The sequence below is a fragment of the Acanthochromis polyacanthus genome, chromosome 11 (genome assembly GCF_021347895.1).
Source record: "Acanthochromis polyacanthus isolate Apoly-LR-REF ecotype Palm Island chromosome 11, KAUST_Apoly_ChrSc, whole genome shotgun sequence".
Taxonomy (NCBI): Eukaryota; Metazoa; Chordata; class Actinopteri; family Pomacentridae; genus Acanthochromis; species Acanthochromis polyacanthus.
This window is the reverse complement of record NC_067123.1, coordinates 12,680,030-12,696,132: the sequence shown is the minus strand read 5'-3', so window position 1 is coordinate 12,696,132 and position 16,103 is coordinate 12,680,030. Positions and strand designations below refer to the sequence as shown.

General features: G+C 40.6%; 1 protein-coding gene across 3 annotated transcripts in view; it reads right to left on the bottom strand.

Annotated features, from left to right (window-relative positions):
- Nucleotides 1-16,103, bottom strand: part of LOC110966091 (collagen alpha-1(XIV) chain-like) — a 332,534-nt gene that overhangs the window by 111,189 nt on the left and 205,242 nt on the right. For all 3 annotated transcript variants that reach the window (XM_051955093.1, XM_051955095.1, XM_051955094.1), the window contains 2 exons: nt 9,037-9,186; nt 1,830-1,904 (listed from right to left, as the gene is read on the bottom strand). In XM_051955093.1, the coding sequence (XP_051811053.1) occupies nt 1,830-1,904; nt 9,037-9,186 (225 nt within the window). The remainder of the gene's footprint in view (nt 1-1,829; nt 1,905-9,036; nt 9,187-16,103) is intronic.

The window sequence follows — 16,103 nt, the reverse complement described above, 5'->3', positions numbered from 1 at the left end:
AACCACAACTCTTCCTAGACCTGGCCGTCCAACCAAACTGAGCAATGGTGGGAGAAGAGCCTTGGTGAGAGAGGTAAAGAAGAACCCAAAGATCACTGTGGCTGAGCTCCAGAGATGCAGTCGGGAGATAGGAGAAAGTTCCACAAAGTTAACTATTACTGCAGCCCTCCACCAGTCGGGGCTTTATGGCAGAGTGGTCCGACGGAAGCCTCTCCTCAGTTCAAGACAGATGAAAGCCCTCACAGAGTTTGCCAAAAAACACATGAAGGACTCTCAGACTATGAGAAATAAGATTCTCTTGTCTGATGAGACCAAGATTGAACTTTTTGGTGTTAATTCTACGCAGTATGTGTGGAGAAAAGCAGGCACTGCTCATCACCTGTCCAATACAATCCCTACAGTGAAACATGGTGGTGGGAGCATCATGTTGTGGGGGTGTTTTTCAGCTGCAGGGACAGGACGACTGGTTGCAATTGAAGGAAGGATGAATGCGGCCAAGTGCAGAGATATCCTGGAGGAAAACCTCTTCCAGAGTGCTCAGGACCTCATACTGGGCCGAAGGTTCACCTTTCAACAGGACAATGACCCTAAGCAGACAGCTAAAATAACAATGGAGTGGCTTCAGAACAACTCTGTGACCGTTCTTGACTGGCCCAGCCAGAGTCCTGACCTAAACCCAATTGAGCATCTCTGGAGAGACCTCAAAATGGCTGTCCACCAACGTTCACCATCCAACCTGACAGAACTGGAGAGGATCTGCAAGGAAGAATGGCAGAGGATCCCCAAATCCAGGTGTGAAAAACTTGTTGCGTCACTCCCAAGAAGACTCATGGCTGTACTAGCTGAAAAGGGTGCTTCTACTCAATACTGAGCACAGGGTCTGAATACTTATGACCATGTGATATTTCAGTTTTTCTTTTTTAATAAATTTGCAAACATTTCTACATTTCTGTTTTTTTCTGTCAAGATGGGGTGCTGAGTGTACATTAACGAGAAATAAAATGAACTTTTTTGATTTTGTCAAATGGCTGCAATGACAGAGAGTGAAAAATTTCAAGGGGTCTGAATACTTTCCGTACCCACTGTAAACACTTCCTGTGCCGCTGGAGTGGTGACAAAATAAAAGCCCGTAACATTAAAAATACGCCTTCAAAATAAAAGCCTGGAGGGAATGGTTATTTTACCACTTATCATGCTATGTCTCCATACAGTTGTGGCGAGTGTGTGTGTGTGTGTGTGTGTGTGTGTGTGTGTGTGTGTGTGTGCATGCATGCGTGTGTGTGTGTAGATATACATGTACATACCCAGGGTGGGAGGGAAAGATTTTCTTGTTTTTATTTCAATGTTTTAATGTTGTGAAGCACTTTGTGGTGCGATTTTATCGGATAAAAAGTGCTATACAAATAAAGATTGATTGATTGATTGACTAGCAAAAACAAAGGCTTGCAAAAAGTGATGAACTGATCAACAGAACTTTATAAGAGCAATTTACACACAATTCGGTATCCATACATAACATGCACATGTATAACGCATGCCCATATTCAGCGCAAGGTCATTTTTTTAAATTAAAGATTTCATTTGTCGGGAATGATGGGTCAATTGAGCAGCCTTGGCAGAGTACTGCGCTCTCTGAGTGCTTTTCTAGTTTTCTCTGTGGACCTAAAAACAGTGAGGGAAAGTAACTTAATGCTGCAAACTGGATGAAAGAGTGCAGCTTCCCAGATATTCCCAGTTAAACAGACAAAGACAGATCATTAAAATCAACACCAGGATATTAATATGAAGGAGACAATCAATAACAATGAGAAAATAAAATGTGCTCTGACCTTCCTTGGCAGGTGGGATTGTGGGTAGCGGGGTGGTGGTGGGGGGTTTGGTGGGAGCCGGGGTTGGGACGGGTACTGCATGGAGAGAATAAAGACACACATAGAGATGTGTTAACCTGCAATAAGGATGCCATTCATCGTAAAGCGATCAGCGTGTGTTTCGATGACCCTGAAATTAAATCCTCCCTCTTAGACAAGGTGTAAACCCAGTGGAGCCTCATATGGAACATACAGAAACTGTGAAATAACCACATGCAGCTCTGTGATTTCTGCTCCTGTATAATTTGCTGGATTGATCACAGTGTCAGCAGCAGCGTAAAGTAAACTCCTACTGTCTCCTCTTACCTCCTCATGTGCTGCCCTCCCTCCCAGAGACACAACACACTCACACTTTATGCTTTCAGTGCAGTTTCGGCAGTAAATCAGCTACCTGAGGCTGGCAACGACTTGCGATGGCAGGTAGGGAGCGTTCGGCAGTGGCTGCCTGCAGCGATGGGCATAGTCATTTGGAGGAAAGGCTCTGGCTTTCATTTGCATCAAAACAAAGCAATAAATCAGTGCGGAGGCTCTCGGCAGAGCTACAATACGGAAGAGGGCAGCTCCAAGCAAACACCTGCTTTGGGGAAAGAACATTCTTTCTTTACTGCATCTCTGCACATATTTTTTTTTCTTGTTTCAGCCGCTCATCTCTCACTTTCATTTTCTTGCCGCTGCCTTTTCTTTACCTTGTGGAGTCTGCACAAATGAATATGCAGAATTTCTAAATACAGCAGGTTTCACAAATCAATTAAAGAGAAACAGAACTCCACATTTCATTTTTAAAACGGTTAACTTCTGCCACGTCTACACTAAGTTTTAGGACACTAGAAAGACAGATTTTTGAAAAGCTGCTGACCCAGCTTCAGTTGTGACTCCAGGGTTGTGTTTTAGTCTGGACGGGCAGCAGAAGCTAATGAATGTTGAAGACATCATGAATTTCAAGCGTTGCTGACCTTGTGGCTAATTTCTGACACTGACACTCATATATGTTGGTATTTTTTGCACTTCACTTCAAAAAACATCAGGTCTCTCTTGTAGCGAAATGAATATTTAATTAGCTGTATACCAGAGAAGAAAAAAAAATGACATTGTCCAAAAAATGTGTCATTTTACCAAATTTTTCCTTTTGAGACAACAACCATAGGGGAAATTTTAAAAAAAATACTGTATTCAACATTACAAAAGTAACTTTGTGCAAAAAAAAAAAAAAACCCCAAGTAAAAATGCATCTTAAAAGAGCATTCCAGTGATCTATTTCAGTGACAGAAGTATGGCACAAATATTGACCAATCTGTCAAAAACTAACACTGCTTATGGAGGTTGTCCCTCACACTGAGATTTCACTGGCAGCCCAGAGTTCATATTTTAGTAAAATTTATATACCTATATTGAAATGTTTGATGTAAAACAACATTGAAAACCTGTAACTCTAGTTGCTCATGGGTGAGCTCTTTGAAATCACTGACATTTTAATCCTTTATATGTACTGTTTGCTCTATCAATAATTTTAATGCAAATTATTCTTTTTTCCTGCATTCAAACTTTTCTGTTTTTATTTTTATTGTATTCATAATCAGGTTTAATTTATTTTAAAATGTATGCATTGATTCTTGGCCTTATTTTTGTTTCCATGTAAAGCACATTGAGCTACTCCATCCATCCATCCATTCTCTATACACCGCTTTATCCTCACTAGGGTCGCAGAGGGGCTGGAGCCTATCCCAGCTGACTTGGGCGAAGGCAGGGGATACCCTGGACAGGTCGCCAGGGCTACATATACAGACAAACAATCACACTCACATTCATACCTACGGGCAATTTAGAGTAATCAATTAGCCTCAGCATATTTTTGGGCTGTGGGAGGAAGCCGGAGTACCCAGAGAAAACCCACGCATGCACAGGGAGAACATGCAAACTCCATGCAGAAAGATCCCAGGCCCAGGCTGGGATTTGAACCGGGGATCTTCTTGCTGCAAGGCGAAAGTGCTAACCACTACCCACTGTGCAACATTGAGCTACTCCTGTGTATAAAATGGGCCATATTAATAAAAATGACTGGCCTTGCTACATATAATCTACATGCTATATCCTCAATCCAATTTTTTCGGAAAATTGAATATTTATTATCAAGACTTTTAATTTCACAAATATTTCCTTTCAATTAAATAGATAAAACATTTAAGTACTGAAAAGGGATTTCTAAAATGAGATACAATTTGTGACAATTATTTACTCATTTTATTTTTTAAAAATAACTACTTAATTATTTTTTATATTTTTATGCACCATTTTTTCATTTAAAAAATATTTTGCACTTAAACTTACATGTAAAACATCCCACATTTATTTTAACACTAAACTGTACATTTTTCAATCACCTGCCTGAAAATGATCATTCTGAACTGAGGCGGATCATTGATTTTACAGATTTCTGTAATATTTCTGAAAAACAGAGTCAGCCAAAATAATGTATATACACATCGGGAAAAGAAAAACATGCATAAATGAATGTTGCATCTTGTTGACGCCACATCCATGAGGGTAGTGCCATCTGTTGGGAAAACATCGTGCAACAGTACACAGTGTTATCATAATTTGATCAGACTTCGAAAGAGATAATTCTCTGTACAGAAGTATTTATACAAACTAAATATTTATGAAAGTTTTTCTTTTCCTGATATGTGTGTACATTATTTTGGCTGAGTGTACATAAAAACACCAGTAAAATTATGAAAACAAACCGTCTATTGAAAACACTAAAAACCTGTAACTCTATTCACTACAAACTACATGCAATTTACTTTATAGAAACCTTTTTTAAATAAAATATAATTTTTGTTTTCAAAAGCCTCCTGTATGTTTTGTTTGTAAAACAACAGATATCTTGGTCTACCTAATTATATTTTTATTGCTTTAACTCCTGCAAACATCCTTTCATAAACATTAACAATCCCCACCCCCCACCCCCCAAAAAACACATCTAATGAAAAATGACAGCTAGAAAATGCATGTTACTTGCTGAAAACTGTATTTTTTATGAGATCGATATTTAAAAAAATATATTATAGATTTTATTTTTTAGATTTTTGAACCATTTTTTTCTTTTGCACTTTTACTCACATACTACATTTTTCAATCACCTACCTGAATACAATTATTTACCATGCAGATCTATTATTTTAAAGCCTTTACTGGCCGACACTGATGATAACACCAATGTCAATGTAATTCCTACTATATAATAAACTTTTCTGGAGGATTTATTATGAATCTGTCACCTATTAAATGTTGTCTCTTTTTCTGTTTAAGTGGACATTATGAGGGAGTTTTTCAGGTTCGCTGACTCAGCTGACGTGCAGAGAGACTGAACTCGACCGTTGTTCATCTTTGCAGTGAAACGAGTGGATGAAATGTTGCTGAAAATATCTAAACTGAGCTCTGGATTCACTGCACATGGTGCTTGTTGCAAATAAAGACAGAAAACAGCCCACCCACCCAGCCAGCCAGCCTCCCGCGTCTCCAGACACTGGGTCTTGATTAGTGTTTGGGGCTGCTGCTGCACAACAAAAGGCTCCCACAAGGATAAAAGCTCTTTTATGCTGAAAATGACGCGATCGTTCTACCAGCCGATGACAGCTGACAGCGGTGTGTCTGTTTTTCAAGCGTGCGTTTCTGCTATATTGTTACGGTGACACATGGGATTTAATGGGAGTTTGGCACATCGTATGGAGGGGGTGAAGCTCTTGTCGAGGTGTCAGTGATGTGTATGTGATTGGGTTCGTGCAAAAAGCTGCATACGTGGCGCTTCGGTGTATCAGCTTTGAAACGTCTCCAAATCAAATAATTTAAACTCACAAAGCCGTCCCACGTTGTTCTCTGCTCTATTTGCAGTCAGAGTAAAATGAAATCGATTTCAAATGGTTTATTCCTAGAGTCCTGAATAAGAGGAAAACATGATCTGAAAAATAAACTATAAATAAAAATAAATAAAATGCCCGTTTATAATGCTAAAAATTACATGTATTAACTACAAATTAACCAACAAGCCTCTCAGAAATGGAACCTTTTAACAAATTCATAATGAAAGCCTAATTAAGATGACAATTTTAAGTATTGAAATAAATACCAAAATGAAAGATTTCTGAATTTCTCTTGGTGTTTGAAGGCGTTTGTGTCTGCACTAAAAAGAAAAGAAGAAAAAAGCAGCTGAGATGCCAAAAAAAATGTGAACAATAGTGGAAAATAATCATCTGATACAAATTCAGCAATTTTTCAGAAATTAATTGCATTCCAGACTTCATTTTACATACGATTACGGTCTATGTATTTTTTTTTGGCTTTTTAGTAGTTAATGAAAGATATTTACGTGTGTAAAAATAATTAAATTACCTATAAACATGGTAGAAGACAGATAATCAGGTGTAAGATCAATATTTTTTATCACCCAGTAAAACGATCTAAAAAAATTTCTGGAAAAAAAATAATATACTATAAAACACTAGAATACTGCAACATTCATAAACTGTAAAATCAATGAAAATAATGGCAAATATTCACAAAGTAATTATATATTGCGCTGATTTAAGTACAGTAAAAATAGTATGTCTTCCAATTTAATATTGTAAAAGAACAATTTATCACTTTTTAAATGTGATTAAGTTTTAAATGAGGATATTACTTAAAGTTGAGGCCAGTTTTGTTAAAGTTAATGTATAAATGAACACATTGTAGCTGTTATTTTTGGTAGCTATAATTTGTAATAAATCTGTAAAATACCAGTAAACTGTTCATAAATTGGGCTGTACAGTGGGGTAGTGGTTAGCACTTTCACCTTGCAGCGAGAACATCCCTGGTTTGTGTCCTGGTCTTCCTGGGATCTTTCTCCATGGAGTTTGCATGTTCTCCCTGTGCATGCATGGGTTTTCTCCGGGTACTCCGGCTTCCTCCCACAGTCCAAAAATATGCTGCGGTTCATTGATTATTCTAAATTGACCATAGGTGTGAGTATAAGTATGATTGTCTGTCTGTATATGTAGCCCTGAAAAAGACTGGCGACCTGTCCAGGGTGTCCCCTGCCTTTGCCCCAAGCCAGCTGGGATAGACTCCCGCGACCCTATTGAGGATTGAGAGGTGCATAGATAATTAATGGATGGATGGATGTTCATTCATTTTCAGCTGGAAAACCATGTTTTCAGGGTCATCTGCTTTTATCATGATTCTTTGGTGTAAAAAATTGTAAAAACCATCCAAGTATGAGACACAAAACTGTGAATGTAATTTGAATAGAAGTTGCAAAAGTGTAGCATTAATTTTAAGAAGAATAATATCAAGCATAATATGAGTTTTTAGCCACAACTTAACAAAAAACATGATTAAATTAAAACTTATTAATTTTCATAAGGTCAATCCATTCTCTATACACCACTTTATCCTCATTAGGGTCGCGGGGGTGCTGGAGCCTATCCCAGCTGACTCGGGCGAAGGCAGGGGAAACCCAGGTCGCCAATCTGTCACAGGGCTACATACACAGACAAACAATCACACTCACATTCACACCTACGGGCAATTTAGAGTCATCAATTAACCTCAGCATATTTTTGGACTGTGGGAGGAAGCCGGAGTGCCCGGAGAAAACGCACACATGCACAGGGAGAACATGCAAACTCCATGCAGAAAAATCCCGGGCTCAGGCCAGGACTCGAACCAGGGATCTTCTTGCTGCAAGGCGAAAGTGCTAACCACTACCTCACTGTGCAGCACTTTTCATAAAGTATTTTTCAATTTTAGAATTAAGGGATTTACTTTTGAGAAGGTGATAAACTCAAGTAACCAAGCACAGACTCCAGCACATGAACACTGGAAGGCATAAACTGTTACAACAGTCTCTGTCATGATGGCCTTTGCTCACTAAGACTAAGGGCCTCTGTAAAGTCAGCTCCTGGACTCAGTTGGGTTCTGATCTCTCAAAACTGGTTGATGAGCACCGTTTTAATTGTGACAAGATGCTGTTTAAAACTAGTGAAATGTTTTTAAAAGTCACTGGAAAATTTTTAAGAAAGTTTGATCGATTTTGTGTCATTCTGGGAAAATTCCACATCATTCTGGTGACATTTTCATCTCAGAAACTCATTTTCAAAGCATATAATTACTTTGGATGGCATTACTTTAGCCTCTAGTACTACTGTGAGGAACCTCAGAGTTATTTTTGACCAGGACAAGTCCTTTAACCCACACATAAAACAAATATGTAGGACTTCCTTCTGTCACCTGAGAAATATTGTACAAATTTAGGAATATCCTGTCCCAGAGTGATGCAGAAAAACTAGTCGATGCATTTGTTATTTCCAGGCTTGACTATTGCAGTTCCTTTCTATGAAGATGCCCCAATAGCTCCCTGAAAAACCAACAGTTGATCCAAAACGCTGCAGTGGGAGTACTGACAGGAGTTAGCAAGAGGGATCATATTTCTCCTATACTGGTTTCTCTTCAGTTTCTTCCTGTGAAATCTAGAAAAGAATTTAAAACCCTTCTCATGACATACAAAGCTCTTAACTTTTTGCTCTCAAACTCCAGACTTAATTGTAGTACCCAGAATTTCTAAAAGTAAAATGGGAGGCAGAGCCTTCAGCTATCAGGCACCTCTCCTGTGGAACCCAGTTTGGGTTCGGGAGGCAGACATCCTCTCTATTTTTAAGACCAGGCTTAAAACCTTCCTTTTTGACAAAGCCTACAGTTAGGGTTGACTCAGGTGACCCTGAGGGGTCAGCTGGCATGTACAGGGCACTACTGACTTCTTCTTCGACATCCCTTAGTTATGCCCGTAGTTGTACTGTTATAGGCCTAGGCTGCTGGGGGACCTCTTTCGACGCACTGAGCCTTTCTCTCAATACCTTTGTATTTACTATATATGCCATTATTGCATTGCATTCATTTCAACACATTTTTGTCACCTTGGACATTCCTGGATGTACTTTTAACATGTTTTTTTTTTGTTTGTTTTAGAAAAAAACAGTACAGGTTTTTGATGTTACATGTGAATTCATCTTTGTAATTTTATGTTTTTTTTTTTCTTATTTAAAAAACTGACAAAGCCCTGTAAAACAAAAAAGAAACATCTGTTAAAGTCCAGTTTGCTTTTTTTTTACATTGAGTATTGGAGCGTACTTACAGGTCTTCTCGGTGGCAGTGACTGCAGGCCCTTCGGTTCCGTCCTGCAGCTGAGTGTAAACACTGATCTTATATTGAGTGTTGGCCTTCAGGCTGTTGAAACAGTGTCTGCTGGATCCTCCACTCAGCTTCGTCTCCTGCTTTTGACTACCTGCAGTAAAAATACAAACATCACCTCATTATCTTCCTGGAAATCATTCCTGTATTTGTAACAACATAAGGAGGGGATGCTATTGATGATATTTTACTAAGATACTGTGGTCATATATGTGTAAAACACCATTTAGAGAAACATTTTAAGCAGTTTTTCTCCAAAATTCCCTATAGCAGTCTTATGAAAAATGTATTGATTTTGTTTCAGGTTGAACCTACAGTGGTGCTGTAGGGAAGACTGACAAACAGGAACAGGGATACTCCAGAGGATGAAGATTTAAAGATGCTGCTGCATAACTGACATTTTGAAAATGTTGAATTATGCAGTGAATGTTAATATTTTCTCTCTTAAACAGCAATAAAATGATTCTATAGTTCAGTTTTTATCACTACTGTAAGACAGGAAACCAACCTCTATGCAGATCGTGTAAAATAACCAACACCGTGTCCAATTTTAAAAAAGAAAGACTGAACACAATCGTTTGACAGTTGAGTCATAACCTAAAACTCAACTGTGAGCCTTAAAGATGACCTCTCTTTTAGTAAAAAATGGATGGACGAGGAAGATTAAAATTAGTCGAGTGTTCAGCAAGTTATTATTATTATGTGTACAATAAGTGAAACTTGATTTTTCAAAGCCAACAAATGCACAATATATGATCAAAAACAGTTCATTCTACAGGACTTTTTCTTTTAAAGATCCACTAAAAAACTGAACCGTTTGCACCAGATTCTGCAATAAGAAAAAAAAAATTCAAAAATTCTGCTCTCCTCAGTGCAACTGTAAAGCCATTTAGTGACTCGACTGAACTGTCGGCAGTGTTTATACAGAGCAGAGAGGAAACAAATGAAAAATGTACCTAGCTAAGTATATATAGTAGTAGAGCCACCATTTTATCCAGCACTGCTCACACCCGTGGTCACTTGAGAAAATGCATGTTGATTCTAGATTTTTTCAATGAATAATCAAATCAATTAGACTCTCATCTTTTTATGATTTATGCCATTAAAACTGTGTCACACTGCATAATGGTATGTCTGAGCTGTCTCTACTTCTATCCATGGTTGCCATAGCAGTGAATAATGAGCCACCAGTGAATAAAAATGTGAGAGCAGCAAAATACACCAAGAATGGCTGGCTTTGTTTTCACTTTACTTTTTTACAATATCAGCAGCTCAACATATAATTCTGCCCAGACAGAGCTAAATAAAATTAAACTTCTCAACAGTCAGAAATAACTAACAGAATAATCCAGTTACTGAAATAATCAACATGTGTTTGTTATTTTTATTCACTCAGGCTCTACTGGTCACATGTCAAATATGTAAGAAAAACAAAAACAAAAAAAGAACAACTTGTTATCCACATTACGGCTTGCAGTCATTTTGGCAACTTCAACTCAAAGGGCAGGTGGAACGTTTTAATGAATTAAAATGGGTAAATGCTTCACCACTGTGCCAAGTTAATCATAAGTTAATAGAGCTGAAGCTTATAATAAAATTGCCAATATGGGGGGGGGGGGGGGGGGGGGAGAGGGACTAATAAACATCCAAATGAATTTGTTTTCATACTGCACAAGAACAGGTGTATTTACCTAATCTAATCCAAGAATGTGTCCCAGGAGCTAATTTTACAAAATTTACACTAAGCGGCCACTTCTCAAAATCTCATGCTATCCATTACAGCAGCTCTGCCATAGATTCTACTGTTACAATACTAACGTAGGTTAATGGAAAGAACAAAATATTAGAAACACTTTTACTTGTAATGCCCAGTACTCCACCACCACCCACAATGAACTCAACAATAAATACATAGTAGAATTCAACATGTAGAAGTGCTGTAAAAGTAGAATTTATCAGACTTTAACTGCTTGTGCAGGCATACCTAATGTGACAAATTTCTTGGCAGCCAGGCTCAAAATAATGGGATTTCATGCTGATTTACTCTTATTTCATCATCCTGACAATCGAAGGAGAAATTTGGTCTGACATATTGCTCTGTGTTGTGCTGTTCTATTTAGAAAGTGAGCCAAAACAAAGCCTAAAATTGGAATTATTTACCAAAATTTCTTTTTTTAAACATGGACCCAAGAGCACATTAACTGCTATAGAAGTCTCTGTCATGGTGGCCCATTGCCAGCTAATCCGCCACAATGCTCTTGGAAGCACAAAGACAGAAAAAACACTTCAACCTTCCACAACAATCAAAATGCTTACAGCTACTCCCTTTAAGGTCTGGGCAATTTCCGCCCGAAATTTCTACTGAGATTTACAGAAAGTAAATTGAATGCTGTTCTTGAACTGTTTGGAGTACATGCATGGTTGGGGTCTCATTTGAAAGCTGACAACCTGAATTTTCACCCAGTGCAGTCAGAATTACTCTAGGTGCTACTGGCACAGAGTTATGTATGTTGGAACACACTGAATTAGGATGAATTTTTTTTCTCGCCTACATTTTTTCCCTAATAAAACACCTGAAAATCAGTGTGGCAGCACTGCAACAGCTTGAAAACACAATATTGCAAAAGCCTGGGGTCTTACATAGTTCAGGTCAAAATTTCAGAGCAATACTACAAGAAATGAGTGTTTCACACATGTATTTGTACTGATATGCTCCGCCCCTGTCAATGTTGGATACACTCTTTATACACTGTGCACACTCTCTACAGAATGGTATAAATTCCTTTTCACTCCATTTTCCACTTCATTTTCATTCCAAAAACTCATAAAGAACTCAAAAAATCACTTCAGATAGGCTTCAGTGTCGATCACACACACAGATTGAGAGGAATACAGAGAAACAGCAGGTGGAGCCCGGAGCTCACGAATGAAATATCATATAAAGCCGCTGGCAGAGGCGGGATTTATAGGCAAGCCATTCAGCAAGCTCATTGGCTACCAGGCCTGTCAATCTAACGTTTCCTCCGGCGTGATTTGCTGAGAAACAAGTCAATCAAGTGATGTAATCGATATCTGTCAGACTCGGCCATGGTTGGCTAAATCGCCGAAGTAGGCGGAAACGAGTCACCTGATTGGTTGAAGTTCGGTTTGAAGCGGTCGAGAAGCCTCCAGTATCCATTTTGAATCGCGAACAAAGAAAATAGGACCGTGTATGATAAAGTTATAATAGAAAGATGCAGTGAATATGAAACGCACAGCGCCACCACGCGCCGCGTGCACGCGCACGGAGCCGATCGTTTTCTGGATTTTTTACCTATTTCGAGACATGTTTTGGCCAAAGTATTATACTGGATTGTTTCCTCTGGATGGCTAAGCTTGGGTTCTGGCCGGTTTTTGTGGATTATCTTCTTTTATGACCAGAAACGAGCGTCCAAACTGCGTCGACAGGTGAGCTGTGCACGTTTACTTGACTTGTTGTTTGTTGGATAAATGTGTTTATATTACCCGCTGTGGTAATCACATCTGAAAGTGGTTTATACCGGCGGATTCATGAGAATCTCAGCTTTCTATGTGTGTATAGTGTTTGTATAATCGTGTTTGCAGTGTCCTTCTATTTTAAAAAAAGCGTATACCGATAAAAAAACGGCCCGCCCGCGGGCCGCCGTACTTTGGGCACTCATTGACATACTTTGAAATTCAAAATTTCAACCCTAGTATCTCCATCTTCCCCTATATATTTTACCACCTTCCACACCAACAACCGGACATCCTCTCATCATTTCCCTCCTCCTCCTGCAGCAGACACACCTTACTAGTAATTCTTTAGCAGCTGTTCCAACATAAATCCTCACTTGGCTCCATTGTGTGCTGCAAGAACCGATACAGTGGTGCTCACCAAAGAAACACAGGGGAATATGTGCCTTTTATGTGACGTTAATGATGCCAACGTTATTGTTGGAGGCCTAAAGGTGATGAATAACAGTCATTACTTTCCTATTTGGTGGATGATGGCTGTATTAAAAGTCAATCTTACCTTTGAGGTGGTGACTGAACGGTGGACGTGTGAAATCGAATCACGGCCATGAAGTGTGCAATCAGTTTCAGACAAAACGGGAAAATACACGACTATTTGTGTTTGCGGTAGCGGAGAATCAGAACCAAGGAAATTACTTTAATAGCTGAGAGGCTGTTTTATAGAGGTGACTTTGGTGAGGAGAAGATTTTTGACAGCTGAAGTAAGAGATGAATACATTAAATTGGAGCTAAAAAAGGAGTTTGACGAAGGCTCTGAAAGTAATTTGAAGTCTTTAGGCAGAAATTTACAAAGGACTACAGTTTTGTCCTGACATTTACAAAAAGATGAATCTGCTGCGTTACATCATAGGAAAGTTTATAAGGCAATAAATGTGTTAAAGTAACCCTCTAAACCTCAAAACCATTTTTGTTTGTTTTTTTAAATACCAAAAGTAGTGTGACAAGAGAACGAAAGATTGGATTTTCCACTTTCTGACCGTCCTTGAACTATTCAGTCATTTGCCTTTGTATCAAGAAAATTATCCAAACCTTATCTCTTTATCAAAGGCTATGTTCACACTGCAGGGCTTAATGCTCATTCCGATTTTTTGGTGAAATCCGATTTTTTTGCGAGTTCATTCACATTTCCAATTAAATGCGACTTGTATATGATCTCCTGTGTGAACCTCACATGACTCAAAAGATTCCCACATGAGCAGAAGAGGACACAACAACGACACACGCAGAGAGCGTGTTCAGTGTTTACGGAAGTAAACATGGATGCTAACAGCATATTTATAACTTAATCGTTTTAAGGAGAAGGTCAAGAAGGAAGAGAGCCAGGATTTTGACCCTGGCGTTTTGTAGGGCAGTGGCAGCAACGTCTGTCCAGAGAACTGTGTGGGTGCGGAGTCGCAGCCAGGAGTGGTGGGATAGTGATGTGAGAGGCTTCACAGATGTGGACTTCATTCAGAATTTTCGAATGACAAGGGCGACCTTTACATAGTTATATGAGCGCCTCTTTTTAACACTCTCACAGCAAGACACACGTCTTCAGCAGCCCGACGACATGTTTTGCTTGAACGCAGAATAGTGACGTTTGTTGTGTACCAATGACGTATAGGTCGGATAAATGTGACCTGGCCGTTCAGACTGAAGTCGCATGGCAAAAGATCCAATACGTATCGGAATTCGGACCACATACCCAAGTGGCCTGGGTCGCATTTGAAAAAATCGGAAGTGACGTTCAGACTGTCATGTCGGCACACATAGGTGCAGCGGTTTCCCGAGCTCCAGTGAATAAGCCTTTTATTAATGTCTTCGGACCAACGGTTAGTCCTGATTCTGCATCATTCAGTCAGCAAAGATACAGCCGAACCAAACTCCTGGACATTAAAGTAAGTTTGGACTTAACACTCCCACCAGAACTCAAATCTACTCTGGGTAGGCTGCAGCTACTGAGAGCGTCGCTGTGGAGGAGCAGGCTATGCAGGCAGGCCGCCAAGAGGAAGCGGTGTGCCTGGAAGCAAAAGCGGGGCAAGCAGGCAGGCTGGCTAGCTCCTCTACAGCTACTGAAAGCGTCGCTGTGGAGGAGCAGGCTACGCAGGCAGGCCGCCAAGAGGAAGCGGTGCGCCCTGAAGCAAAAGCGGGGCAAGCGGGCAAGGCTGGCTAGTTGAGCTAAGGGCTAGCAAGCCACCGATACCGTCACTCTTCCTGGCCAACATCCGCTCCCTAGATAACAAAATGGACCTACTCCGCCTGAGGCTGGGATTCGTGGATGAGATTAAGAACTGTGCTGTGCTATGTCTGATGGAAATGTGGTTAAATAACACCATGCCGGACTCAGCCTTCCAACTCGACGGGCTACAGCTGTTTCGTGCGGACCGCGACCAGCGCTCGGGGAAGACCCGGGGTGGAGGACTGTGTGTGTATATCAACAAAGGTTGGTGTACAAACTGTGGACTGGTCAAGAGTTATTGCTCCGAGGCTTTAGAGTTTGTGACGGTGAAATGTCAGCCATTCTACCTGCCACGAGAGTTTACGGCCGTGTTTGTCACTATTGTTTACGTCCTGCCGGGTGCAAATGCTAATAACAAGGCTAGCGAGGTGCTGCAAGAGCTACACAACGTCATCAGCTCACTGCAGACCAAGCACCTGGAGGCTTTCTGCGTGGTTGCAGGGGACTTCAACCATGTAAGACTGACAGACATCCTGCCCAGGTTCCACCAGCATGTGGATTTTCCAACAAGGGGAAACAGCACTCTGGACTGTGTGTACTCCAACATTCGTGGAGCATACAGAGCCCGCCCCCGCCCCCACCTTGGCTTCTCCGATCACACCTCCGTCCTGCTGACACCAGCATACTGCCCCCTGCGGAGGCGGTCCAGACCAACAAAGAGGACAGTCACTGTATGGCCCAGCAATGCTGCTTGTGTTCTCCAGGACTGCTTCAAGTGCACAGACTGGCAGGTCTTCAAGGAGGCAGCAACATATGGAGGTGAGGTGGACCTGGAGGAGTACACCAGCTCGGTCCTAGGCTTCATCTCCAAGTGTGCTGACGACGTCAAGACCACCAGGACCATATCCACCTATCGCAACGACAAGCCATGGCTGAATGCAGAGGTGAGAGCCCTTATGAAGGCCAGGGATGCTGCATTCAGGGCAGGTGAGGAAACAGCACTGAGAGCAGCAAGGAGAGCTCTAGCAGCTGGCATCAAAAGGGCCAAGGCCACATATGGGCAGAGAATTCAGGGTCACTTCTCATCCAGTGATCCCAGGAGAATGTGGAAAGCCATAAGATGCATCACTGACTACAACGTCAGAGATGCACAATGCCCCAAGGATCCATCCCTCCCAGACAGGCTCAATAAATTCTAAGCCTGCTTTGATGATCCCAACACACCCCCCTGCTCCAGACTCACCTCCTCCCTAGATGACACGTCCCTGTGACCCAAGGAGATGTGACAAGGACACTCCAGAGGATCAATCCCCACAAAG